The sequence below is a fragment of the Saimiri boliviensis genome, chromosome 2 (genome assembly GCF_048565385.1).
Source record: "Saimiri boliviensis isolate mSaiBol1 chromosome 2, mSaiBol1.pri, whole genome shotgun sequence".
Lineage (NCBI taxonomy): Eukaryota > Metazoa > Chordata > Mammalia > Primates > Cebidae > Saimiri > Saimiri boliviensis.
In genome coordinates this window covers 140,433,950-140,461,893 of record NC_133450.1, presented here as the reverse complement: position 1 = coordinate 140,461,893, position 27,944 = coordinate 140,433,950, and the positions used below count along the sequence as shown (strand labels likewise).

The 27,944-nt window shown below is 62.6% G+C and overlaps 1 protein-coding gene and 1 pseudogene across 3 annotated transcripts in view; both read left to right on the top strand.

Moving 5' to 3' along the window:
• RXRA (retinoid X receptor alpha) overlaps positions 1–25,709 on the top strand; it is a 108,810-nt gene extending 83,101 nt beyond the window's left edge. For all 3 annotated transcript variants that reach the window (XM_074394535.1, XM_039461287.2, XM_074394536.1), the window contains 6 exons: positions 5,372–5,541; positions 9,940–10,069; positions 15,578–15,710; positions 17,956–18,047; positions 19,532–19,637; positions 21,767–25,709. In XM_074394535.1, the coding sequence (XP_074250636.1) occupies positions 5,372–5,541; positions 9,940–10,069; positions 15,578–15,710; positions 17,956–18,047; positions 19,532–19,637; positions 21,767–21,914 (779 nt within the window). In that variant the 3' untranslated portion in view covers positions 21,915–25,709. The remainder of the gene's footprint in view (positions 1–5,371; positions 5,542–9,939; positions 10,070–15,577; positions 15,711–17,955; positions 18,048–19,531; positions 19,638–21,766) is intronic.
• On the top strand, positions 22,467–25,709 carry LOC120360685 (uncharacterized; annotated as a pseudogene).
• Positions 25,710–27,944: the final 2,235 nt, after the last annotated feature.

Here is a 27,944-nt window from a genome sequence, read left to right as displayed (position 1 = left end):
GCTGGGCCTGTTTGCTGAAGCCGGGGGTGGCAGGGCTTCAGGGCCTGCAGGCGCATGTGGTCTGATGGGGGAAGGCAGGCTTTACCCTTGGGGGTTGCCAGTCTGATGGGAGAGGCCCGGCTTCCACTCGGAGGGGGGAACACTGGCCCAGATTAGAGGGGATGGTGCCTGCCCCCCACTCTGCTTCCTCTTCCCCCAGGAAGGCTGCTCCCCATTTCCTTCCTGCCTGCCTTTGCTTCCTGTGCCCACCCTCCAGCTCGGAAGGACAGGGTGCGGAAACAGCAGTGTCTGGCATGTGCATGTGTGTGCACATGTGTGTGGAGTGCATGTGTGTGTGTGCACATGTGAGTGCACTGCAGGGACACAGCTGACCCACATGTCTCTGGTAGGGAGGGAGCCCCGGCTGTGTGCGTGTGTGTGAGTGCATGTGTGTGCACGTGTATGTGTGGTGGATGTGTGCGCATCTAGTGCATACATGTGCAAATGTGTGCAAATGAGTGCATGGTATGCACATGTGAGTGCATATGTGCACATGTGAGCGCGTGAGTGCATTCACATGTGTAAGTGCAAGTGTGCATGTGGTGCATGTTTGCACGAGATGCGTTTGTGCACATGTGAGTGCATGTGCATGGTGCATGAGTGCACGTGTGTGTGCATGTAAGTGCGTGTGCACAAATGCACGTGGTGCATGTGAGTTTGTGTGTGAGTGCATGTGTGCCAGTGTGAGTGCATGTGTGCACGTGTGTGAGTGCACTGCAGTGACATGGCTGACCCATGTCTCCGGTGGGGAGAGAGCCCTGGCTGGGTGTGCACATGTGAGTGCATTGCAGGGACATGGCTGACCCACGTGTGTGTGCACGTGTGCGAGTGTAGGGACATGGCTGACCCCACGTGTGTGCACATTTGGGTGAGTGCAGTGCAGCGACACAGCTGACCCATGTGTGTGTGCACATGTACAAGTGAACTGCAGGGACATGGCTGACTCCACATGTGTGCACGTGTGCGAGTGCAGTGCAGGGACACGGCTGACTCTACATGTGTGTACATGTGTGGGAGTGCACTGTAGGGACACGGCTGACTACATGTGTGTACATATGTGTGGGAGTGCACTGCAGGGACACGGCTGACTACATATGTGTACATATGTGTGGGAGTGCACTGTAGGGACATGACTGACTCTACATGTGTGTACATACTTGTGGGAGTGCATTGTAGGGACACGGCTGACTACATGTGTGTGTACATGTGTGGGGTGCACTGCAGTGACATGGCTGACCCACATATCTCTGTGGTGGGGAGGGAACCCCGGCTGGGTTCAGGTGTGGCCCTCTTGCCATCTGGCCTGACACTTGGCAAGTGACCTTGCCTCATTGGGTCCTCAGGTTCCTCATCTGTGACAGGCTGGGGGCATCAGGAAGACCCCTGTGAGCTTGGGGGCCGAGTATGGCAGATGAGAGCACTGTGGATGGGTGGTGATGGGGTTGGAGAGCAGCAGCCGTGTGTAATTGTGTGTGTGTGTGTGTGTGTGTGTGTGTGGTGTATGGGTGTGTGTGGTACGTGTGTGGTGTGTGTCTGTGGTGTGGCATATCTGTGTGTGTGGTGTGGAGTGTGTGTGTGTGGTGTGTCTTCGCGGTGTGGCATGTCTGTGTGTGTGTGTCTGCATAGTTTGTATGCACGTGTGTGTGCATGGTTCCCATGTTCCGATGCCTCGCTCTAGGCTGAAGCCTTGAGGGAAGGTACGCCACTCCCTTTACAGACTCTAGCTGGCTGCGTGGCCTCTGGCACCGCTCTCTGGGGCTCCGTCACCGCACCCTTAAGGGGAGGCTAGAGTGGTTCGGTGGTGTTCAGTCCTGCCTGTCTTGAGCCCAGCTCTGGGCCATGGGAAGGACAGAGGAAGGGCTCAGCAGTTGCCACTACCTGAGTCAGAGGAGCCTGCGGGCCTGGGGATGCCCTTGGAGCTGCCTGCCTTCCCCCAGACCCCTTCCCTCCTGCTTGGCCCATAGGGGCTGTGGCGGGTCACAGATGTCCCTTGCTTCTGAGGGGCTGCTGTACCCCGAGTCCTGGGCCAGCATGTCTCCTGATGCTGGGACCGACCGCAGTGAAGCCGGGGGCAGGGGTGCCTGGGCAGGGATCCAGCGTGGCAGTGCGGGGGTCTCGGGTCTTCCTGGGAGGACTAGGCTGTGGCGTATGAGCCCCCTCTGCCTCTGAACAGCGCTCACTCAGGCTGGAGGGCGAAGAGGCCCTGTGTTTACAGACGCCTCCCGCCCGGCCTGCGGCGCCAGAGGAACATGAGTCAAGCGTGACTTCGTCTAGAAGGTGATTGTGCTGGCAAAGCATCAATCCTGGCCCCTCCTGCCCCCAGCCTATAAATAAAGCGATCATATTTATAATGATGCTGGGCAGAGCTGCAGGGCCCTTCACAGCTTCAAAGTGCTTCACAAAACACTTGCTAATTAATTCTCGGCTGTCCTGGCAGAGGAGGCAGGTGCCAAGGAGCCCAGTTCCAGGAGCCCGGGGAGAACTGGCAGGAAGGCCCCTCGATCAGGGCCACCCTCGTCTGGGGCTCCCTGTGCCCTGGGGCTACCTCTGAGCAGGAGAAAATCCCTGGCACTGGGCCGGGCTGGCGCGTGGGGTGGGAGGCTCTGGTGACAGCTCTGGGCACCTCCAGGCCTCCTGTGTGCTGGCGCTTCCCCTTGGAGCTGTCCTGGGGGTGGGCGCAGTCATTCTCCTTTTACGGATGAGGAAGCCAAGGCACCGAGAGGTCGGGGACTTGCCAGGGGCCACACGGCTGTTTGGCTGTGGCAGGCTCTGGGCTCCAGGACGGCAGCTTCAGGCTGCCCACTGTCTCGAGGGCTCAGCCTCGCCCCTTTGGTGCTGAGAGCCTCAGTGTCCCCACTGGGGCGACAGCAGTGCCAGCTGTGTCTTGGCACTGAGACTTCAGAATTCTGTCATCGGTGCCCATCCTTAGGGTCTCAGGGACCTGGGCCAGTGGAGGTCCCTGTCCCTGTCCCTGTCAGCTCAGATGCTGGCTGAGACCCACCTGCGTGGGTGCCTCCTGCTGGGGGTTGGGGTCGACTCTATTGGCTCAGGATTCTGTACAGAGGGTCTTGTGAGTAGCGACCCCACCCCAGACAAGTGCCGCCCACTGGAGTGCTCACGAAGTTCCATGTGGGGGCTGCCAGACCCTCACCGTCTGCCCGCCAGCTGTGCCCCCCACCCTGCACCCACCCACTGTCAGGTTTCCAGTAGGACCAGGCCTGTGTGCTGACTGCGGGGGCCCCAGCTGGCTCCTCGTGCATCTTGAAGCTGGGGCTGGGCCTCCCGGCCCTGAGTCTCTCTGTGTGGGCAGAAGTCCCCCGCTCAGGCAGCGGGCCGTGCAGGAAACTGTTGGCACAGGGTGGCTGAGAGGCATCCACGTGGGGCTGTTACAGAGCTCTGGCTGGCGTGAAGGGAACCACGCAGGGCTGGGGACCCCGGGCCTGGGGGTGTGAAGTGGGGAGGGGCTCGCAGAGCCTGGAGGGTGCTGCTCAGCAGGAGCTGTGGCTTTAGGAGGAAGTGGCGGCTGACACCATGGCAGGTAGGGGCAGGGAGGGTGCCAGAGGCGCAGATACGCTCTCCCGCCCTTGTTCCTCCTGCTGTCCCTCGTGTTGGCCAAAACCATCTGGAAGCCAGAGGGTGGGAGGGTGGGACGGGGCATAGTCAGTCCATGGTGCTTAGTGCCTGGGAGAGCTCCAGGCTACCAGGTTTGTGTTCTGCCCACCACCAAGATGGCCTGGAGGGGCTGGGAGGGGCTGGGAGGGGCCCCACCCAAGGCTCAGAAAGGTGGCAGCTCTAGGAACCCTCCTGCCAGGCCATACCCTCGGGCCCTTAGAAAGGCCGTGTCCTAGGCCTCAGAATAGGAGGAGAAGGGGCCTGGATCAGGGACTGCCCAGCCCAGCACCCTGGCAGGAGGGCACGAGGGAGGGAGGAATTGGCCCCAGGTCCGTGTCTGGGCTGGGAGGAGATACGGCAAGAGGGGCATTTTCAGGGCGGGAGTGGAGGGTTGACTGGAGGAGGGCGTGAGCTGTGCCTGACAGAACCGGCCTTGCGGCCCGGGTCCCATTGCTCTTCTGTTTCTGCTGTTGACTCACTTGGACAAGTCACTTTATCTCCATGAGCCACAGTCTTCTCATTAGTACAGTGGGGTAATGCGGGTGCCCGCCAGTGAGGCTGTTGGGTGGCGGACGGAACAGAAGAGGGAGGAGGTGGTGGGTTTGGGACCGGAGCCCGGCTTAGGCCTTGCAGGGAAGCGGGCGTGTCTTTGGGGAACGACCCATGAGCCAAGTGGACGCTTCTGTCCGAGCTCCGTCTGGGTCCCGGCCTGCCCCCTGGCCCTTCTAGTAGGGGATGCCCAGATAGGCGGCAGAGGGGCTGAGGTGGCTTCCTCAGGGCCCAGAGTGGACAGTCCAGGAAGGCAAATCCAGGTAGCGGGAAGCGTGGGGCGGGAGGAGCCTCCTGCGCCTGGGCAGCAGGGTTCATGCCTCAGGCCTTTCACTGAGCTCACCCCCAGGGCTGATCAGAGTCGGCTGACTGGAGCCCACGCCTGAGCAGGGAGCTCGGCCAGGGATGCAGGTTCTGCTGCCTGCAAGCATCGCTGTGTTTTATCCTAACGCTCGGCCTCTGGTGCCCCACGAGTGGCTGCTCCTGGGGCAGATCGAAAGGCATCTCTGTGCCGCTGCTTGGGGCGTGGCTCGTGGAGCTGGGGGGGGCTGTCTCTGTGTGGCCAGGGTGGGGCCTGGTGGGTGCCTGCCCTCCATTTCTGGCAGGGCCCGGTGTTGGGACGCTTGTGGGGTCTACGGGTGCACAGTTTCCTCCGTGCCTCGGTGGCTTTGAGCCTGTCACCCCTGGATGTGCCCCTCAGCCCAGGCCCTCAGCCAGCATGGGTGCCCCTCGTGAGCATGTCCTGCTCTGCTTCTGGGCCTTTGCAGGGTCTGTGTCTCCTACCTGAGCCATTATTCCTCTGCACCTGCCTCCAGTCACCTTGTCACCTCTTCCAGGAAGGCTTCCTGGTTCTCCCTGAGTCCGTAGACCATCAGGGCCTTTGTCGCTGCATGTTGAGGTTCCTGCTGCACGGTCTCCTGCCGGGCCCCAGGCAGGCTCCTGTTGTGAAAATTCACTGGAGTTAATGAGAGCTGGTCTCTGTTCTCAGAGCACACAGCCACACGGACGCCAGGCCTGGGGCAGAGATGGGGTCTCTAGCACCCAGCCCTGATGGGGATGCTGGTGTTGTGGGTGCATTGGCTGGGAGCTGGCACCACCCGGCCCCGACAGCCTTCCCTGGGAGCCACTGGCCGGGCTGAGTGTGGGGCCGACCCCGCCTCCCGGGTTGTAGCCGTGCAGGAGGAGCGGCAGCGAGGCAAGGACCGGAACGAGAACGAGGTGGAGTCGACCAGCAGTGCCAACGAGGACATGCCCGTGGAGAGGATCCTGGAGGCCGAGCTGGCTGTGGAGCCCAAGACCGAGACCTACGTGGAGGCCAACGTGGGGCTGAACCCCAGCTCGGTGAGTTGCAGCCTGTGCAGGGGAGGGCAGCTTGCCTGCCTCAGTTTCCCTTACTCACCCACCTGAGCTGCTGCTGAGCCAGAGAGGTCCGTCCTGGGGGCTGCCCTGGGCTCTGTGGCCGCCTCAGCTTGGTCTCTTACCCGTGGTGACCCTGTGGGCCCCTCACCCCAGCTAGGCGCCACCGTCCTCTCCTGGCCCACGCAGGGGTGGCGCTCACGCAGGGGACAGGGGCCCTGTGGCTGTATCCTCCTCCTCCTCAGCCATCTCTGCTGGGGCCTCAGCTGCCGTGTCTCCTTGGGGTTTGACCTCCCTGGTGCCCCCTGGAAAAGGTGTGGGAGGAGGCTGAGCCTCCGGCGAGAGTTCTGCACGTTGGTTCCGGAGCTGTCTTTGCCAGCAGCTGTATGGCCCTGGGCAGGTACCCAGCAGTCGTGGTGGGTGCTGTGGAATCAAAACGGCTCTGCAGTCCCCCAGCTTGTGACCCCCATGCTATCCCTCCTGCCTGTTCCCACCCTGGACTGGCAGCCTCAAGGGGAGGAGGATGGGTGGGCCGCAGCCCGTGGGTGGGTCCCAGGCTTTTCTCCTGGGTTGGCTCAGCCGGCTGCGGAGTGTTGGATTCAGACCCCCTGGCCTCGCCCTTCCTGCCTTGGACCCTTCCTCGCCGCTGGCTCCCTCCCTGTGGCATCTTGACTTACTGCTGTCAGCAGCCTTGCTAGGGAGGGCGTCACAGGTGCGTTCTCAGCCCTTTTTACCCTAAGGCCCAGGGACATGCATGTTCTGGGAACCGTTGCTCCCTGGTGGGCTGGTCTGGCTGGCAGACCCCGCTTGTCCCGGGCTCCACGGAGGGGCTGGCTGCAGCTGTGCCCACGGTAGGGCGGGTGAGCTCCTGGCTGCCTGAGTCAAGGCTCAGGACTTTGCACGAAGCTTCCTGCTGTTTTCAGGGACTGTGGTATCCAGACTTCATCTGTGTCTCTGTGGGTTTGGGGCTGGGACCAGAGCCCCGTGGTCACCGATGACCTTGTCCAGGCTGACCATGAGGTGACCCTGACCTCTGTGGGCCCAGGCACAGCGGGCTGCCCTCCCTCAGTGCTGGGCGTGCTCTGCAGATCACTGTTGCTGACCCACCAGGGCCTTCCTGCTTGCTGCTCCCATGGCCTGGAGCCGGGCCCTCTGGCTCTTCCTCAGGCTTTGGTCTCAGCTAAGGTACCTCTGGCTTGTATCTGTGCCCCCACCAGGGTAGGGACAGCCCCTGTGGCGTGGGCTGAGAGTGCCTGCTCTTTCTTCTGTGGCCCCTAGCACGAGCCATCACAGGGTGACGTGTGAGCGCGGGGTAAGGTGTGCGGTGGGTTAATGTCTGCTGCCCCCACGAGACTGCCGGGGATGGCTGGGCTGTTCCTCGCCGCCAGCTTCGGTCAGCGATAGCCACTCTGCCCCTGCTCCTTGGCCCTCACATAGGGCCCACACCCCCACTGCCTCTGCCTGTCTGAGGGTGAGGGTCTGCTCTTGCCTGAAGCCCCGTGGCTGGCTTGGGGCCACCCTGCTCCCCTGCTCTTTCTGGATAGGACAGCCCGGTGCCTTACGCACGTCCTGGCTCTCCTCAGACCTCTACTCTGGCCGGGGGCTGAGGCTGCTGGGGAGAAGGCACACGGGACCCCGACAGTAGGCCCCTTCTTTCCAGAGAAACCCTCCCCGTGAGTGACTGGAGCAGGCCCACCCCAGCTGGGACACTGCACAGTCCTGTCTGGTCTGCACACCTGCCCTGCCCCGTGCCCACCTGTCCAGTCCTGCGGAGGGCAGGGGAGGCTGGGGGATGGAGGGGAGGAGTCGGGGAGGGAGGGAGGGAGGCCCTGAGGGTTTCATGAGCTGGCAGAAAATCCAGAAGCAAGGTCGGCGTGTGCACCAAGGGCCTCCAGGTTCCATTCTGTGGAGTAAGGACGTTATTTGGGAGAAAAGTCTGCCATCTGCTCTCTCTCTCTCATTGCGTAAAAGTTCAGGGAGTTCAGAACCGCAGAGACAGGCAGGACTTTCAGGGGTACAGGACGCGTCTCCGCAGGGATGGGGCTCTCCGTGCCCGCTCCTCTGTTTCATCTCACACTGAACACTCCTCTGTGGACTGGTCTGGGTCCAACTTCCAGACCGCTCACTGGGTGCCTTCCCTCAGATGGGCAGACTGAGGTCAGAGAGGAGGCAACCTGCCGAGTGTCACGGTCCTGGTGCCCGGTTTCTCCCCAGCATGGGGCAGGGCCAGGGCTTTGGCCTGGGCGGGTCCTATGGACACTTGCAGGCAGGAGTGGAGCCCGTCACACGCCTTCCATTACACGAGGCACTTTGGGTCTCCAGGCGAGAATGGGAGGCTCACAGAGGTTAAGCCTTTCCCGAGCCACACAGGGAGGTGGAGTTGGGCGGAGCCGGGAACCTGCATGGTCCCTCCCTTCCTGGGGGACCCCTCCAGGCCCGGCCCTGCTGTCATGGGAGCCAGAGCCTCATACCTGCTGGGCGTGTGCCTCCTTCGCTCCAGCCTGCTGGCTTTTCAGCCGCCACACCCTTCTCCCTGTCCTGGCTGTGCCTGCTGCAGGCACATGACAGATGATGACCCTGCATCCTCTCCTGCAGAGGCCCCATCAGTGGAGGAGGACTCGAGGCTCTTCTTCCCACCCATGGCAACTGCCTGTCACCTGGGCCTGCTCTGGGCCCCGTGTTGGCTTCCGAGAGTGGCCCGCCAGCAGCTGGGGGGTTCCCGGGTACGAGGCTCCCATGCAGAGCCATGTGCTGCAGACACAGTGCTCAGGGTGTTTTCCCCACGTCCCCCTCCCCCGCCAGGCTGCGTGACCCTTTCTCAGGGATGCCCTGCGGCAAATGGGCAGGCAAGAAGGACCTGCCCCGTTCAGCCCCCAGCGAGACGGAAGGGGAGGCTGAGGCTGCGAAGCTGGGCCTGGCTGTGGTGGGCCTGGGGGGTGCTGGGCATAGAGGCCGGAGCCTGTGGGTGCCGGGGCTGTGGACGTGCTGCTCATGGAAGGTTTGCGGAGGAGTGAGTGAGTCTGAGACCTGTGTAGACCGTGGCGGGCCCCTCTCAGCTGACGAATCCTGCCCCTCTGTTCGCCCCTTCAGGCTCGGGGCCCCAAGGGCTGTCCTGGCCTCTTCTGAGGGTCCTGGCCTCCATACCATTCATCCGGGGCCTTCCCACTCAGCCTTTAGAGGCTCTTTCCACCGGGCACTGCATTGAGGCAGCGCGGCTCTGACGAGCGTGCGGTTTCTGTCAGTGGGCGCTCTTCAAAGAGAGGCATTTTCTCCTTGGCAAATGCCCTGGAGTAAGAGGTCCCCAGATCCCATTCACAGTCATTATTCCTGCAGCTGCACAACCAAGGGGGCCGTCGTCTGAGTCCCCATTGCTCAGAACATAGAAGGTCCATGACCCAAGCCCCACTTGCCGGGAGCTGGGGAGGGGCCTCCCGTCCTGCCCTGCTTCACGGCCACCTGGGTCTCCTCATCTGTGAGACTGAATTGCCCTCTTCTGGCTAGGACTTGCCAAAGGAGCTGGGAAGGCCGCTCGCTCCCTGTGCCTGGGGCCTGGTGTCTCAGCCCAGGTGCCTGCCCTCCTGAGTGCCCACCTCCATGTCAGCCCCATCCCCGGGGCGGGACACTGTGGCCATCAGAGATGAAGGGGTCGGTCCCACCCAGCTCCGCCGCCGCCCCATATCTGGTTTCTCCAGCTCCCTGCACCTGCCTCCCAGAGCGGTGGGAGAGACGCGTGTCCTGCTGTCACCTAGCGGCTGGAAACGACACACGTTTTATTATCTGACCGTCCTGAGGTCAGAGAGCCATCTCAGTCTGGCTGGGCTGAAGTTGAGGTGTCTGTGGGCTGGCTCCTGGAGGCTGCGGTGTGGAGGCTGCGACGGGGAGGCTGTGACAGGAAGGCTGCCCCTGCGTTTGCCAGCTTCCGGTTCCCCCACATCCCTTGGCTCATGGCCTCTTCCTCCTCCTTCAAAGCCAGCAGCGTCTCCCTCAGGCCCCAGCGCTTGTGATCACGTCTCCTCCTCTGCCCCTGCTGCCTCCCTCTCCTGGGCCCCTTGCAATGACTCTTGGCAAGAGCAGCCGACAAGCAGCCCTTCACCCTGGCAGAGTGGGCCCACAGTGCAGGCTCCTGCTGCCGCCGCTACACATTAGGGCCCCAGTGCAGGCCCAGCTCCCAGTCTAAGGCCACACCTAATGCCTCTCAAAGCCCTGTTTGCCGTGCAAGGTCGCACGTTCCCAGGTTCCGGGGATTAGGGCATGGGCATCTTTGGGGGCCGTATTCAGTGCTCCCCATGGGCCCGGCATGTGGGTGGGGCCTGGGCTGGGCTGTGTTCCATCAGTACGTCGACTTCTGGGACCGAACGTGCTGCTCGTCTTCCTCCCCTGCAGCCGAACGACCCCGTCACCAACATCTGCCAGGCAGCCGACAAGCAGCTGTTCACCCTGGTGGAGTGGGCCAAGCGCATCCCGCATTTCTCAGAGCTGCCCCTGGACGACCAGGTCATCCTGCTGCGGGCAGGTGAGTGGCCGGCCCGGGCGGGGGTGGGGCAGGTGTGAGGACGGGATGCGTCTCGGAACATTCCCACCTCCTGGGACCAGCTGTGGACAATGTGGGACTGTGGGGGAAGGGCCTAGGGCCTCAGTTTCCCTCCTGCCCCCATACGGAGGGGTGCCATGCGGGTCTCTCTGTGTGGCCTTCAGAGAGGTGAAGGGCTGTCAGTGGAGGATGGGAAGCTCTGGAGAGGGAGGCTGGGTGTGTCTCAGGGGCTGCCCGGGAGGGCCATGTGCTCTCTGCCCTCTCCTCCCACTCCAAGGCCCTGTTTCCATGCGGGAATGGTGATGCACCCAGCCTCGGCACAGAAATGTCTGCCCCACGCTCAGCACATGCCCTGCGACGCCAGACAGGGGCTGGGAGCTCAGCTTTGGGGTTTGGGGGTCAGGTTGGCAGTGGGAGCCTGGGCGGGGTGGTGCCCTCTGAGCTGGTCCCCCACCTGGAAAGTGGGTGTGAGGGGCATCCCTCATGGGCTGGTGTTCACCAAGTCACGGAGTAGCTGAGACCAGGCCCTTACTGCAGGTTCCCGCTGGGGCCCAGGTCTGCCCTCAGTGTCCTCCCAGCAGCGACGATGGTGCTGGCTGCTGTCCCATGTGCCCCTAGGCCCAACAGGCCAAGCTCCCTTAGGGCCGGGTGTCGCAGCTGCCTGGAGTTCCACAGCTGCACTGCGGGCCCCGTCCTCAGCCTGACCAGGGAGCCTCGGCCCATACAAGGCGACTCCCAACACTAAATGGAGAATAGGACACACCAAGCAGAGATGGGGCTCCCTGTGAAGCAGGGAACGTTCTGGAAGCTGCTTGGGTCAGGGCTGGGACCACACGGGCTGTGTGTGGAGGGCCTGGCGCCGCTGCCTCCTCCTGTAAGGACTCTTACGGCCTTATTGGGGCCCCCCTGGATCAGCCCGGATAATCTCCCATCTCAAAGCCCTTGACTTAATCCTGCTGGCCTGGTGTCTGGTGGGTCGGGTCCTTGCCCCCCTGGGCCTTAGGCATGTGGGTGTCTGCTGTTGTGGGCTCAGACTTCTTTCAGGGTGTGGCCTCGTTTGCAGGGGCTCCCCCAGAGCCCTCGGTTCAGAGCCCCTGGCTTTGCCAGCTGCCCGCCTGCCTGACCCCAGTGGTCTTTGTAGAGATACCCCAGGCCTTTGCAGAGAGAGGACGGTGCCCCCATTCCCAACCCACCCGTTAGACCCAGAGAATGGCTGGCCACACGCAGCTCTTTTCCTGGGGGTCCCCCGGTGGTTGTGCGCTGGGGCCGGGTAGAGGTCCGAGTCGGGTCAGGCGGCTGTGTCCGTCACAGTATCTGTGTGGCACCTGGCCCTGCAGTCCCATGCAGGCGGCTTCTGGCTCCAACCTTGGCCTGACTGGGGTGATCATAGCGGATTGTAGTCGGGTGGGGGCTCCCCACGAAGCCCAGAGCCCTGGTGCTCTGAATCCCTGGTCCCTTCTAGGATGCCTGGGAAGCCACCCTGTGCCATCCCTTCAAGGGTGGCCTCTGCTCCTGCCCAGTGGCTTTTCCCGGGACATCTTTACTGCTGCTTGTCTCTGGGTGGGTCCTCCCAGCCTGGCCTCCCCCGGCTCCCACTGAGGTCCTTGCTGACCTGTCTCCAGCGTGCCCTGCTCCTGTGTGTCTGGAGCTGCACTTCCGACATGCGTCCTGCCCCGCTGCCTGTGAGTGCTGACCTTGACCAAGTCATTTACTGTCTGCGCCTCAGTGTCCTGTGTGTTCTGTCTGCTGGGGTTGGGAGCTCACCCACTAGGTGGTCTTCCCAAGTCCCGTAAGGTCCACTGAGGGACACATCCAGCCCAGATGTGGAGCATGGGAGTTTGAAGCCTGCACTGGCCCAGTGGCTGGAGAGGACCTCGGTCAGCCCCAAGGATACGCCGTGCCTAGCTGGTGTTGGCTGGAGGGCTCTGTCCCCTCCAGGGGACTGGGGTCAGGGTCCGTGGCTATAGCCTGGCTGGGGGCTGGGGCAGCCCTGCTGGGTTTTCCTCTGTGCAGGAGGCAGTGGCAGAGGTGAGCCCCACCCAGCCCTGGCAGGGGCAGGGGTGCACTGGCTGCTCCCCCATTATGTCCCTCCTGCTGGGCCCTCCCACTGCGTTCCCAGTGCTGGTGGGGAGGTGGCTTCCGCTGGGCAGTAGCAGCAGTGGGAACGGGTGCCCATGCCTGGGGTTCCCACCATCCTGAGAGCCATTGGCCATCCAGGTTCAAGGCCCAGGGTCTCTGCTCACCCTGGGAGTGTCCACCTGTGTCTCTTGGTGTCATTGAGCGGGGGCAGTGGCCACAGCCCTGCAGGGGCCCGGAAACTGGTGGAGGATTCCAGCTGGGCTGTGGGCAGCTGGCGTCACATGCGTTTGCTCCTGTGGGGTGGGCCCCTTCCCTTGGGGTGGGTTCCTGCCCCACCTGTCCAGGCGGCCTTCAGAAGTAAAGAATCCAAATGATAGCTTTGGCTTGTTCACGGAAGTTCCAAGTCATACCCTGGCCCTTGAGTTTGTCAGATGAGGAAACCAGGCAGGGCCAGGTCACCCACAGCTTTCAGGTTCCTCTGTCCAGCCCCTTCCTCCCACCTGCCCCCTCATCCCAGGCTCTTGGTTCTGAGACCCCATTGGTTCTAACGGGGTTTTCTGAGGGCCTGGGCTACACAGGCACCTCATGCTGCTGGGGGAAGGGAGGGACGGGAGGGGCGGGGCCAGGCCTTGCTGGGCCGGGAGGGAGGGAGGGGCCAGGCTAATGTAGCAGCCCGAGGTCCCCTGTGGGGACAGCACACCACTTTACTCCTCTGGTCTTGTTAATACTGCCCACATCTCCTGCCTGGGGACACAGGGGAAGCCAGGCTGGGTTATTCTGGTCACGGCCACCCTGGGAGGGGGTCCCCATCACGAGCCCCATGGGCACGGCAGCTGTGACCCTGAGGGGCTCTGCCCTGCCTCATGGGTGTGGACTCATTTAACTCTCCAGACGATCAGGCATAGTGGTTCTCACTGCCCCCTATGCCAAGGAAGTGGTGGCTCAGAGGTGAGACGGGAACCCGGTGAGCCAGCCCGAGGCCCCGGCTTCCACACCTGACCCTCAACTCTGTGCGCTTCCTACTGGAGGTGCTGTCTGGCTCTGGGAGCCGTGGGAGGCGGGGTCCAGAGAGTCTGTGCCCTTGAGTGGGGTTCCAGGCGTCCTGCACCCCAACAGAGGCGACTGTTCTGATTGGGAGGCCCTGGGCGTGTGGGCAGGGCTGCGAGGGGTCTGCAGGCGTTGGCTCCTCAGGCAGGGCCAGCCTCTTGAGGTGGAGGACATAGTGACCAAGCGAGCAGCCCCAGGCCAGACTCCTTGTTTGTCCTGAGCTCGGAGCCTGGAGTAAGACCTGGTGTCCCTCGCGTCACTGAGGTCCACCTGAAAGGCCAGCACACCCTGAGCTGTTGAGAGCTGTGGCCGATCCGGGCCCTCACATCGCCGGTTCCGAGCTGTCCTTCGGACCGCGATGGCGCGCTAGGGAAGGTGAACACGCACCCCAAAGGCTCCTGTAAAGTGAGTTCCTCTCGGTCTCCCCTTACATCTGAGACGGAGGAGGGCCGCTTACAGAGGTGTGTGGGGCAGGAGAGGAGAGATCCCGAGTGAGGACATCGGGTGGAGGGACGGTGATGGGGGAGCCGGAGGGTGCGGGGAGAGACTCCCGGGGTTCTGTCCGAGTGTCTGGGGCCCCAACCTATATCCCGTGCTGAGAGCCCCACCGTGGCTCAGGAGCACCTTCTGAGCCCAGCTGCGCACCAGGCCCCTCCTGGACAACAGGAGGCGAGTCCACCTCCTCCCCGCTGGGGCCTCACCGGGCTCTCGGGGCAGTGGGAGGGAGGCGGCCACTGTCAAGTAAACCCCCAGGGCTGGAGGATTCAAGGGAGAGAGGCAGGCTCAAGAGGGTGGGACTGGCCAGGGATGGTAGGTTTGGGGCCAGTTCTGCCCCAGCACAGCTCTCGTCTTCAGCCCCCTGGATCCCTGCCCTTGGCCGCAGGCTCTGTCCACACTGGGCCTGGTATGGGACCGGAGGGAGAACCCTTTTCCTCTCGGGGCCACAGATTCCTCACATGTCAGAGTTCTCCCAAATGTGGTGCTACATGTGTTTCATGGGGAAAAAAGGATTCTATGGTTAGGAAAACGTGTCTGTGCAGAGTGGAAGCTCCTTGGCTGCCGGCGTGGCTGAGCCCAGATACCACGGTGCGCTGCAGCCTTGGTGCAGAGGCTGGGTGTGTTTCCCAAGCCCCTGCGCCAGGGCACCCCACTCTTCCTACCCCCCAATGCAACAGGCTGCCTGCTGCCGCCTAGCAGGGAGAGGGGATGTGTGACAGGTGGGGAGGTGCCAGTCCTGTGTCTGTGACGGTATTTCCGTCAGACTGCCCGTGGTGCCATCTGCATCCCCCCATGGTGATGGGCAGAGAACCCACCATTCTGCCCTTGTTTTGCTGGCACAGCCTGGGGCTGGTTGGGCACCATTGCTGCCCAGTGTGTGTCAGCACACCTGGGCTAGGTGGTTTTGGGGGTGGGACCTCCCTCCTGGGGTCCTTGGATGACCCAGTTGTGAACTGGGGAGAATGGGGATGGTGACATCTGCCCTCGGGATCCCCATGACGGGGTGGGCATGTGTCAGGAGGCCGGGTGGACTGAGCCGGTGCTGGCATGGTGCTCCCCACCAGCTTCTTGCTGACATTTACTGTCGTGCCTCAGTTTCCGCCCTGTAAAACAGGGTTAATGCTAGCTTCCAGGATTACAGTTGGGATTAGGTGGGAAATTCACGACAGTGTCGGCCACAGAGCCTGGAGCCTCTGGAGCGCCCTAGGGGTGTGGAAGGTGCTAAAGGTGACTCTGGGACTGCGGGTGATACCGTGTCACCCTGTCTGCAGGAGCCACGAAAGCCGTGACGTGTGTGTGCAAGGGTCCCTGTTGGCGGCTCTCTTCCTCCCTGATGCCTGCTCTGGTTTGTCTGCACTGGAGCCTTGTGTTGAGGGGCTGTTCTCTAGCCGGCCTCCCGGGGAACTCCCCAAAAGAGGCTGGGCTCTCGAGCACCCTCCTGCAGGTGGGCGAGCTGCTGTTCCGTGGCACTCCAGTGCTCGTGGACCTCCCAGAGTGTGCTCCTGGAGCCTGCTGGCAGCTGTGGGAACATCCCTGGGTGCTCTCCCACATGCCCTGTGGCAGGCGTGTCCTGTATGCACAGGAGGAAGCTTCGGTGGGCACATGGGTTTGTGGGCTCCTGGGTTCCGCAAAGCTCCAGGAACTTCGTATGGGACTTCTCAGTGCCTTTCCTGCGCCGGCGTGTACGGTGGAAGAGGCATTCTCAGGAAGCTCTTTTCTGTTGACACGCCATGGGATTGGGGCTCCGAAGCCTGTCAGGAGGGGTCTGTGCCATGCTGCCTCTGTGGAGGGAGTCCCAGCGGGGCCTGGGAAGTGGGGAGGCCCATGGCCTGGAGACAGCAGAGTGACTGTGTGCCTCCTCCCCAGGCTGGAACGAGCTGCTCATCGCCTCCTTCTCCCACCGCTCCATCGCCGTGAAGGACGGGATCCTCCTGGCCACCGGGCTGCACGTCCACCGGAACAGCGCCCACAGCGCAGGGGTGGGCGCCATCTTTGACAGGTGGGGGTGGTCCCAGGAGGGGCGATGGCGCTTCGGTCACCTCCACCGCCCGCCAGGCCAGCAGAGTCCGGCCACCTCAGCCCTGTGCACCATCTGCCTAGTATTATTCCAGGGCATGGAGGGTGCCCACGTGGAAAACAGAAAGCACGAGGAGGTGGCTGGGAGCCCTGCGCCAGCCCAGCCCTGGGCGTCTAGACCACAGGGCGCGCTTCGCCTGTTTCCCTCCAGCTCTTCTTTTCCACGATCCCGTGGGTTTATCCGTGGGAAGGAAGCTTGCTTTCTTACTGGAGCGATTAGATCGTAGATGCAGTTTTGTAGAACTGTCGATTGCGGTTGGCACATTGCAGGCTGTTTGGGGCTGGCACGGTCCTGCTGGGGCAGCCCGGAAGGGCATGGTGGGCTCCAGTGCCTATCCCCGTGCAGGCAGGGCTGTGGGGCCACCGCGCTTCACACCTCCCAGCGGAGCACTGGTCATACCTCACCCACTTCTCAGGGACACCCTGGAGGGGTGGCGTTGCCCGGAGGGCCCACCCTTGTCCCGGCCTGGTGGTCTGTGTCCATTCACGGTGCTCTCCTGGAGCGCTGGCCCATGACGGTCCTCTGGGCGAGGTGGACAGGAGCTTCCTTGTCCCTGTCTCTGCACAGTCTTTCTCCACGGCTCAGGGAGCCCACCCAGACTGGGCCTCCCGGGGACTGGATGTCAGCTCAGCCAGCTGGGGCAGGAACGCTGGCGAGGGGCGCTGCAGGCTCCCTTGGGCAGGGGTCTACAGCACAGGGGCAGTGAGAGGGGAGGAGCAGGCCGCCTGGAGAAGGTGGCCTCTGAGCATGAGAGCCCTGACGTTAGAGGTGGGCAGAGGCCAGGCTCCAGCACTCACAGGGGAATGCATGCACCAACAGCAGTGCCCCGTGGGGTAGTTCCGGTCCCCAAGTCCTGCGGGTGTGCAAAAGTGTTTGTGGCCGCAGACGGTGGGGAAATGCTAGTTTAAATTGTGTGCTAGAGGGGCTTGCTGCAGGACTTGTCAGGGCCTTTAGGAAAGCATACAGGAGAGTCCTCTCGGGGGCTGAAGGGTGCCACGTTTATTGCCCACAGGAGCTTCTTTAGAGGGGTACTGGGGATGCGGCTTAGGGAAGTGAAGCCCCAGCCACCGCCCAGCTGACAGCTCCTTTGTTTGGCTGGTGGAGCTGACAGAGGCCTGGGGCTTACATTCTCTGGGGCCCCAGAGCAGTGACAACAGATCCCTGCGTTTCCTTGCCTTTTGTGCAAGTGGAATGCAAAGTCTTTGCCCTCGGTGGCCCAGAGCTTTTCTGTGCCCGCTGCAGTGTATGCCCCTGCCTCAGAGCAGACATCGGGGTCTCTCCCAGCTCCTGTTCTGTCCCCTTCTATCCTCCAGGCTCCCTCAGATCTCCGAGGAACCAGCCAGGGCACTCCCCCTTCTATAGACCCTCACGGCCCCCCTTGGCCCACAGGGTAGCGCCCAGACTCCTTAGGCGGCCCTCTAGGCCCCACCTGGCCATCTCCCTCTCCCCGCTGTGGCCCACCCTCACTTCCTGGTCAGCAGTCCAGCTTTGGGGTTGGTGGGCAGGCTGCTGAGGCTAGGGGGCCCAGGACACTGCAGAGAGGCCAGCGGGATTCGGAGTCTAGCTGCAGGGGCAGGCAGCTGAGTCCCATCCGAGAATGTCCCCAGCGGCTCTGGGGAGGGGGCTGGTGGGTTTTTTCTTCTGGTCACAAGAAGTGGAAATGCTTCCCTCTGGCAGCCCCCACCCAGGGAGACCAGGTGCTGGGGAAAGCTCGCTCTCTAGAGTGAAGGGAGCGCTGGGGCTGGGCCGCCGGCCGAGGCTTTGCCCCAGGCGGTGCTGGGCCCGAAGCCGAGGAGGGACAGTGATGGGTCTCGCTGGGCTCAGGAGTGGACTCTGCCCCGAGTGCCTCCCCGGCTTACCTTGGCTTAGCTGTCACGAGGCCCCTCCTTAGCATCTAGGTTCCCAGAATAAAGCTCCACAGGCAGACCCTAGAGGGAGAGGAGAGAAGCCCACCCTCCGGGCAGGGCTGGGCAGGCCTGGCAGAGGTGGCACTTGGGCCTGGGTTCCTGCCCACTCCCGCTCCGGCCGCCTGGCAGGTCTTGCCTTGGCTCGGCCCGTCTCAGCCACCGTTGGCCACACTGGGCTCCCAGAGGCCTTGGGTGTCCGGGGCGGGGCCCTGGTGAGGCCCGCGGCCTAACGGGGACGGGGTGTCTGCCCTCCACCGCAGGGTGCTGACGGAGCTCGTGTCCAAGATGCGGGACATGCAGATGGACAAGACGGAGCTGGGCTGCCTGCGTGCCATCGTCCTCTTCAACCCCGGTACGGCCTTCCCGCCTCGCGGCTCCTGGCCCCGTCCTCTGGGGGGCGGGGGCACCCGGGCCTTCTCCCGTTTGTGCCTCATGCTGTGGCTGCACGTGGGGCCTCCCGCCCTCCCTGAGCCCAGTGGGCTCCCCTCCCAGCCAGTGTGGCCGCTCTTCTGGGGCTGCTCTGCCTTCTGCTCACGGGGGCCCAGCAAGGTGCTGGTCTTCAGGGGCTCGGTGGTGCCTCTGGGCTCTGCCTTGGCAGCGTCCACCATTGTGCGTGGGAATCCAGACTCCGCAGGGGCCGGCTGTGGCGTGACCTTCCCGCCGGTGCTCAAGTGCAGGAGCCCCGGCCCTGCAGGCTGGCGATGGGGATGGGTCAGGTCTGCTGGGTGTTCTGCAGAGGACCAGCCTCGTCCCCGAGCCTCGGGCCCAAGGTGTTGCCGGGGTTGAGGACAGCAGGGCTCGGGACTCGGGGCTGGGGGGCTGGCGTGGGCGCAGGCCTTCTGGCCGACAGTGCTGCCCTTCTCCAGACTCGGTTCTCTGCTCTAAAAGCCTCCTAGGTGTTACTCCTTCACCCAGCAAGTGTTAACACATGCCCGTGTGCCTGGCACCCTGCCATGCATGGGAGGGCTCCTTCAGGCTGCTGGGTAGGGCCCGCCCGCCCAGAGCTCCAGGTTCAGAGAGTCACGCCCACCAGCAGGCGCCACCGGCACATAATCCTGTCAGCACGGAGGCTGAGTCACGCCTGGCCCGAGGAGTCCCCACTCAGGTCCCGTGTGGCCTGGTTGCCAGGGCTGAGGCACCAGCAGGACCTAGGCCTGGGCTTGCAGGGAGGGCGAGGAGACGTGAGCATTGGCTGGCATGAGCAGGGTCTGGGCACAGGCTTGCAGGGAGGGTGAGGAGACTGGCTGGAGCTCAGGCAGCCGGGGGAGCCAGACACGTTGCCAAGGAGCCCCAGGCCCCGGGCCACAGTGGCACTCACGGGGGTCCCTGGGCCTTGGAGGTGTTGGTGGCTGCAATCCCAGACTGTTCGCTCTAGGCTCTTGACCCCGGGGCCTGAGCTCGGCACTGTCCAGCATACTGAGGGTGGGTTTCCGGGGGCTCCGGGTGCTCCTGGGGTGGCACTGGGAGCTCCCATCCGAATTACGGGGCTGGGACCCAAGGGCAGCAGAGGCGTCCATTGTCCGTCCCTGTGGCAGCTGGAAGGCAGCAGGTTCCGGACACGAGTTTCTGGAGGGCGAATGATTGACCCAAGGTCGCATGGCTGGCAAGTGGCAGAGCCGGGCTTGGGCCCAGAGCAGCCTGGCCTGGCCTCAGGTTCCACAGTCGCCCCCCCCTGCCGATGGGCTCTGGGGTCATGTCCTGCGGCATCCTTCACACCACCTGCTCTGCCTATATCGGGGCAGCCTGGGAGACCCCACAGAGGCCTGGATCCCAGGGACAGGTGGCCGGGACACGCCCCAGCTGAGGGTTCTGACCTGCGGCCTCTCCTCCTTTCAGACTCCAAGGGGCTCTCGAACCCGGCCGAGGTGGAGGCGCTGAGGGAGAAGGTCTATGCGTCCCTGGAGGCCTACTGCAAGCAGAAGTACCCAGAGCAGCCGGGAAGGTGGGCCCCGCCCCCACAGACCCCAGACCCGGGCTCTTGTCTCCAGAGCCCCCACCCTCTGCAAGGCTGTTTTCTGTGAACGAGAAGGTGGCAGCCTCCCCGGGCCCAGCCCTGGGCAGTAGGTCCTGAGCAGGCTGTCCGGGTCAGTGGGCCGTGGCGGGTGTGACCCACAGGTTCACGCCCTATGTAGCCCCGCTGGAAGGATTACTTCGGACCTGGCGCATAGTAGGTCTTTCTCGAGTAGGTAGATGAAGGCTGTGCTTCACCCCCACCCACTCCCCTGCCAAGCAGAACCACCAGAGGCCAGGTGACACCAGCACACAGTAGGTACTTCACAAGCATGTGTAGCCTAGCTGGCCTGATGCCCACACATAATCAACGTTCTCTACGAGTGTGTAAAGAATAGGTGGCCACAGCCCCCTCGAGGAGCCCATTTGCCCCCCACGCAACAGAGGGCCCCAGAAGGGCTGGGAGCCTCTCATCTCCGAGTCCATGTTGCTGGGCGCGCGGTAGGTGTCCAGGAAGAGAAACTTGTGGATTCCTGGGATCCAGAGTCAGCTCTCCACATTCTGCCCCTTCTCTCTAAAGAGGCTTCTCCTGGCCTCTTGATCCTCAAACTGTGGGCAAGGGGTGGGGTGAGGGGGGGCCCCCAGACCCATAGGACACCCAGGCCCTGGCACCACCGGCACATACACGGTTAACTGTGTCCCCGCTGCCTGCTCGGCCCTCATCTGGCTTGGTTTAAAGGGAAACTTCCCGGAGGACGAGGACGAGGGGGTGGCAGGCGGCTTGTTTTTCCTGGCTTTCTGCCCTGGCCCATCTCGCCAGCTCAGCAGAAAACAGCTTGTTCTCTGGCCCCACTCCAGCCTCTGCGCTGTTTTTGCCTTTAAAACAAGAACTGTGAGGCAGCCAACCACAGAGCTTTTCCCTGAAATAAAGACTTCGTTAATAATTAATGAGGTTCTGCGGCCCCTGGTGGGGCTGTGTGGGGAGACCCTGGCGGTGCACAGGGGCCCTGGGGCAGACGTGGGCAGCCGGGAGGGACACCTGGCCCCGTCACCACAGCACCCTGTCCTCTGTGGCAGCTGCTGCCCTCGTGCCTGGCCCTCTGCACCTCTTCCCAGAGCCCCAGCCTTCTCCCCTGCCTCCGCATTGCTCCCTGCCCCAGGAAACTTCCCAGGGGTGGGCCGGGCCCTAGCGACCCCTGGTCCCTCCCTCCCTGCCAGCCTTCTCTGACCATGCTGTGCCCAACGCTGGCAGAGCTACTTCTGCTGAAGCCGTGGCCCTTGCTCGGTCTGGGGCCCACAGCACTGCGTGAGGTGTGGTGGAGGCCCTCATGGGGTGCTGACGCTTTCTGGGAAGGGGCTTGCCTGGCACGCGGCTCCCAGGTCAGGCCTGGCTCCCCCTGCAGTGGGGGCGCAGCCTGAATACCACCCCCCATGCCCTTTGCCTTCGTGGTTGCCCATCCAGTGCCTTGCCCATTCCTGCCACTCACCAGTGTGCGCAGCACCCCGTTCCCTCAAGGGCCCCGCTGTCTCTGGCTGGGACGGCTGCAGCAGCGGGAGGTGTCGCTGGCATGTTCACTCCTGCAGCTCTCCCCTGCTGCAAATCCCGCTGACGGTCCCCGTGGCCCACAGTTTTTCGTTTTTTAGGGCACAGTCTTGCTCTGTCGCCCAGGCTGGAGGGCAGCGGTGTGGTGGTTGCTCACTGCAGCCTCCACCGGGGCTCTCAAGCCGGCCTCCCTGCAGGCGCGCACCACCACACCCAGCTACTTTTTTTCTCTTTTTGTTGTGTACAGACATGGTCTCACTGTGTCGTCCAGGCTGGCCTTGAACTCCTGGGCTCAAGCTGTCCTCCCACCTTGGCCTCTCAAAGTACTGAGATGACAAGTGCCAGCTCCCCAGCCACCCACAGTGTTTAACTCCTTTACTGAAGCTCACCCACCGCTGTCTGGCCCCGCCCCTCCCCTCCTTCCTTCTGGGGGCTTGGCACAGGCAGGCCCTGGGCTACAGACCAGCTTCAGGGGGGTTGGGCTGTCAGACACAGCCCCATCCCCAGGGAGGCCTCCAGGTGCCACGCAGGACTGCCCGCGCCCCTCGCCCGGCCCTCACTGGACCCCTTCCCTGCAGGTTCGCCAAGCTCCTGCTCCGCCTGCCGGCTCTGCGCTCCATTGGGCTCAAGTGCCTGGAACATCTCTTCTTCTTCAAGCTCATCGGAGACACGCCCATTGACACCTTCCTCATGGAGATGCTGGAGGCCCCACACCAAATGACTTAGGCCCTCGGGCCCACCCTTCGCGCCCACCCGGTCCGGCCACCCCGCCTGGACGCCGCCGCTCTTCTCAGCCTGAGCCCTGTCCCTGCCCTTCTCTGCCTGGCCTGTTTGGACTTTGGGGCGCAGCCTGTCACTGCTCTGCCTAAGAGATGTGTTGTCACCTCCTCCTTTCTGTTACTACTTGTCTGTGGCCCAGGGCAGTGGCTTTCCTGAGGTGGCAGCCTGAGTGGCAAGAACTAGTGAGCCCGGCCAGGCGCCTCCCCATGGGCTCTCGGGACGCCCTGCCACACCCCATGGGGCTTGGGTGGCTCACAGGGGTCTCCCGGCTCTGGGCCCTGGAGCTGCAGGAGTTGGGAACAGGGCCTCGGTTCCATTGCTGTTGATGGATGCTGGTTTTCAGAATTCCCGTGTGGCCATCCTGTCTGGAGTGACGTCTTCGCCTGCTCTGAGTACCGGTGCCCCGCCTGCCCATGACAGCTCCCCCTAATCAGGAGGAGGGGACAGCTAGGGGCACAGGCTGGCGTGTGATCAGCCAAGACCTCAGCTGCCTCGGGGATGAGAGGGCCCAGCAGGCTGCCCTGTGCTGTGAGTGAAGGGAGAGTAGCGTCTTTTTCCAAAGATAACTCGAGGTGTTGCCCTCCGGCCAACGAGAATATGAGCCGACCTCTGTGCTGGGTTTCGGGGCCACCTCCAGGCTGCAGGGACGGGTGTCGCCCACCCCCTCGGTTTTCTCTCTGCCTTGGTGTCCTGGCTTCAGACTCCCCCTTCCAGTGGAGACCGGAGTGCCTCGGTCCCTCCCCAGCCTGGGTCTTCTCCTGGCCCTGCCGGCTGGGCTGAGGCCTGTCCTTGGTTCCTGCAGGGTGGGGCGTCACCATGTCCCTGGCCTTGCTGGAAGCACAGGGCTGTGCTGACCTGCAACCATCTGTGAGGCCCGCGTGGGTGGGAGGGGAGGGGGCAGGTGGCCTGGAGAGGGGGGCTCAGGAACTGGGACCTCGTGGCCTGGCGCGGCTCTGCAGGGGCATCGGTGGGACCCTCACTCAGGCCTTCTCTCCGCTACCAGTGTGTCTAAAAGACTTGGAACCTGAGAACCCTGAGTCGCAGTGCCCTTGGTCCCGGGCCATACGCAGGCCCTGGTGGGACCACCCAGCCCGGTGGTATCCAGAGACAGCGTGCTCACCCAGAGCCTTACTTGGGAGCCTCACTGAACGCCCGCTCTGGTTGACGGTGCGGGGCTGAGGGCCTCCCCGGCTCAGCCCCGTGTGGCCCGGCGCGCCTCCCGCAGGCTGTCCCCCGTCCAGTGGTGCAGGGCTCTCTCAGGTTGAACTCGCCTCGTTTGCACTGGAAGGCCCTTCCTTTGGCCTGAGAACTTTTCCTGTTCACGCCTCAGTCCCGTGGACCCAGCCTTTGTCAGTAGCAGGTGCCTGAACAGCAGCCGGGTGGGGGATGCAGGAGGGGCCTCGTCTTCCCAGCAGCGGTCTAGCAATGGAGCGGGGAGTAGGCGTCTTCTCCAAAGGCTTTCCCCACCTGGAGCAGGGGAGTGTGGGCTGCCCCAGCAGGGGCTCCTCGGTGGGGAGGGGAGCTGCCTGGGGGGTTGGGCTGGGAGGCAGCGGCTCAGAGGGGCAGCGTTCCAGCCTTTGTGGGGAAGAAAGTGTCCATTCTTTGCCTTCCTGGAGCTTCTAGCCAGAGCTGAGCTGAGGGACTGGGTGGAGGCTGCAGCTGAGTCTGCTCGAGACAGAGACTGGCGGAGGTTCCAGAAGCCTCTCATTCCCGCTCCCCTCCACCCCTGCCTTTTAGCAGTGTGGATCCCCAGAGGTGTCCTCTGTCCAGCCACCATCCTGAGGCAGAGTGGTGAGCCTCACACCTGTAACAGGCCCCTGGTTCCTCCCAGGCACTGCCGGGTGCTCTGGGGCCCAGTGGTGGGAGCGTGAGAGACCCCACACCAACACCCGGTGCCTTCTGCGGCCAGTGCCCGTCCGTGTGCGCCCAGACACTCGGGAATGCCCGCAGCTCCAGAGGAAGAAGCCCAGGGCCGGGGCCTCGTTTTCGGGGGCTCGGCTTCTTCTTGGCAGCCCTGCCATTTCCAGCTCTGGCTGGCTGGCTGTAAAGCTCTGAGCGCCCCCCCCCCCCCCGCCCCGCCGGACTGCCAACCTCTGAAAGCAGAACCCTGGCTTCCCCAGCCCCTGCAGCCTTCCCCACCAGCCTTCCTGCCCCTCCTCATCGGCTTTGGGGTTGTACAGCCTGTGCTGTCGGTTCGAAAAGGTGACGCGTGAGGAGTGTGGCTCATTACTCAGTGGAGAGGCAGAGTTTCTATTTTACCAGACCTGCAGTAGTATTACCAATCTGGTTCAGTTAAGGTGATTTTTTTGTAATTATTACTTTGGTGGGACAATCTTTAATTTTCTAAAGATAGCACTAACATCAGCTCATCAGCCACCTGTGCCTGTCCCTGGCTCGGCCCGGCTGGATGAATCGGCTTCCCCGCAGGCCCCCCTTTGCAGTGGCTGCTTCCTGGGCCACCAGGGCACCCTGACGCCTTCAGGCGAGTTCCTCAGCTGGTCACCTCCTTGCTTTGCCTTCTGATGGGGCTCCTGAGGCTGAGGAGTGAAGATGCCGCAGGGCTGGGCCACCCTAGGCTTTGTCAGGTGTGTTTTGGAAGCTGGCCTGCTGGGACCCTCCACCCTAGGGCCTGTGTCAGCTACCGGCCCTCTGCACCCTGGAAGCACACGGGCTCTGGGAAAGACAGCCCTGATCTTCGGTGTTCCAAGTCACGGTGTTCCCCAAGAATTCTGGGCTGGTGGCTTGATGGCCGTGCTGGAGAAGACCCTGAGCCTTTCCCCGTGGGTCACCCAGGAGGGCCTGGCCAGCATGTGCAGCCTGTGGGTGGCCGGCTGACGTCCCCGCCGTGGTCAGGGTGCGTGACCTGGTGCCCATCCACGCAGGTGTGTGGCGTAAACATGGATGTGCTGTACAGACGTGTGTGGAGAGAGCCGCACACCAGGGCCGCAGAGAGGCGGAGCAGTTACCAATGTTTCGTGTTTATTTTTAATCAAGACGTTTCCCGTTTTCCTATAAATTTGCTTAGTGTAAGCAAGTACATAAGGACCCTCCTTTGGTGAAATCCGGGTTCGAATGAATATCTCAAGGCAGGAGATGCATCTATTTTAAGATGCTTTGGAGCAGACAGCTTTAGCCGTCCCCAATCCTTAGCAATGCCTTAGCTGGGACGCATAGCTAATACTTTAGAGAGGCTGACGGATACATAAGAAAGTAACGATAAGAGAAAATGTCTAAAGCATCTGGAAAGGTAAAAAAAAAAAAATCTATTTTTGTACAAATGTAATTTTATCCCTCATGTATACTTGGATATGGCGGGGGGAGGGCTGGGACTGTTTTGTTTCTGCTTCTAGAGATTGATGTGAAAGCTTCCTCCGAGAGACGCCAGGGCAGGCGATGGCAGAGGAGAGGGCCCCTGTGACAGCGGCCAGGCTTGGGAGGAAACCGCCGCCGGGGACATCTTCCTTGGGGACAGGAGGGTGGGCCTGAGGCTTTCAAGGGTTTTCTTCCCCTTTTGAGTGATTTTTAAAGCCTTGCTCTGTTGTGTCCTGTGGCCGGCCTTCCTGTGACTGTGACTGAAACGGCTTCCCCATACGATCGTCTGAAACGTGGCGGCCGCAGGTGCCGGGGTCTGATGGACAGTGGCATAGAATTGTGGAAAAAAAAAAAACACGCAAAGGGAGACATGTGAGAGAAGAAACAAAATATGAGTGTTTAAAATACATCGCCATTCAGTTCTTGTTCGTTCTGCCTGAGGACTTTTCTGTTTGGAGTGGGAGGGCCTGCGGTCAACCCCCACCAGCCCGCCCTCCTCCCCACCAGGTCCCGTGGGCCACGCTCTGAGAGTTCTGTCCCTGTTCGCTGGGCTCTGCTGCTCCTCCCAGGGGCCGGGAACTGGGGCCTCTGTGAGCGCGCCTGTCAGCAGCCACGAGCACCGGGCCTGTGGGCGCCTGCACAGCCTGAGTATTCCCACCTGTCCGCCCCGGGCTGCCAGGGACCCACACTTCTGCAGCTATGCTGGCCCAGGTCAGCAGGAGGTGCACCCGGAGGGCGAGGGAACACATGATGTCACCCAACGGCCTCAGTAATAACAGGTTAATGCCACCCCATCTGCACGTCTCCTGTGATAAGTGCCCTCGGTCTCCATGCTGTCTGGGGCTGGTCCTGAGCCCTCTCATGCACCTGTGTCCAGCCGGGCACCCTCCCCGGGAGGCACCAGACACACTGAAGATGGGGAGTGGGGCCTTGAGGGTCCAGGTCCTGCCCTGTGGTATTGGGCAGAGGGCAGTGTGGCCTGTGTCCAGAGCAGGGATGACTCCCGGGTGAGACTCAAGATGGAACGGCCTGCTGCCTGAAGGACACACACGCATTCACACACTTGCATACTCACACAGGCAGACATGCTCACGTGCACCCTCAAACCCATTCATACCCATGGACACATACATTCACACGCTATGACACGCTTTGGCATGCACGACCATGCTCAACCCGCATGCATATCCATACACACTCCCCTGCACACACCCATACACATATGCACACATCCTTGCACACACACCCATACATGCTCATGTGCACTCACCCTTGCACACCCATACATGCTCATGTGCACACACACTCGCACACACCCATACACGCTCATTTGTACACCCTCGCACACACACCCATACACTCCTGTACACACCCTTGCACACACACCCATACACGCTCATGCGCACACACACCCTTGCACACACCCATACACGCTCATGTGCACACATACACCCTTGTACACACACCCATACACAGTCCCGTGCACACACTGACTCATACGAACATCACACTTGTGCTCAGCCCTGGAGGGGTCTGCAGAGCATCGGGGGTTGGGGGGGCAGGGCTGAGTCAGCCTCCCTTGCTGGAGTCAAGACGCCACACCCACGTTCCCCCTCTTCCTGGGAGCAGCAGCTGTGCCCTGAAACTCAGCCCCTCCCTAAGCCCCAGCTGTGAATGGTTGGTGCCATGGGAGGCTGGACTCACTTTGCCACCTTAGGAGCGGCTGCAGGTCCCAGCTGCAGGTCCAGAGGAGCCTCCCCAGGTGTTGCATGCCCTCCACTGCCAGGGCCTTGGCTCTGCCCACCAAGACCAGCCTGGGCTTCTCCAGAGGGCCCCAAATGAGAATGGACCCTGAGGGAGGGCAGAGTCCTGGAAGTACCCACCCGCTTCCTCTGTGCCCCGCAGCCCTCTGCTGATCTGGCCTGGGGGGCCTGGCCCGCCCAGGCTCCCTGTAGATAATCTTGCACACATAAAGCACGCGGGACCCTTCTGTGGTCTGGAAAGGGTGTTGGCCCTGGGGTCTTGGGAACTGGGATGTGGGCTCTGTGTTGCAGGGCCTCCCGCCCTGCTGTGGGCGTGGCCACATGGCTGAGCGCTGCTGTGTGAGACAGCAACACAGGTTGGAAGCTGGCTCTGTGCCCTGGTGGCCCCCTGGATGCTGGGCACAGTCTCTGGACACCTGTCTTCAGGGTGAGGGAGCCCTCAGAGTTCTTAGACCAGGGTGCAGGGACAAAAGGGGAAAGTTCAGGTGTGTGGGTGCAGGAGACAGACCCCTTGAGGCTCCAGGAGAACCCCAGGAAGGGGAAGCTTCCTCATGGGTTCTCAGGGCCTTGGTGCTGGTTTTAATGGGGCAGGGAACTACATGGGACTTCCTGGGGTGAGCGTGGTGGGGGAGTTTGGTGTCCCTCCAGGGACATGAATGCCACCCTGTGCTCCCACCAGCCAGGCAGAAGCTCCAGGCTGCCGGCCGGCATAGCATCGCAGGACACCCCAGCCTTGGGCCTCCCTGCGGCATCTGGTTGCCATGGTGACTCCTGGCCAGGGAAGTCCCTCGGGACCAGAGATGCTGGACCAGATAAGTTCATCACCAGCACACTCAGGCGGTGACAGCCAGTGTGGGCCGGGGGCTGTGAACTGAGAGGCACGTGAGGGCGGGGCTCAGGC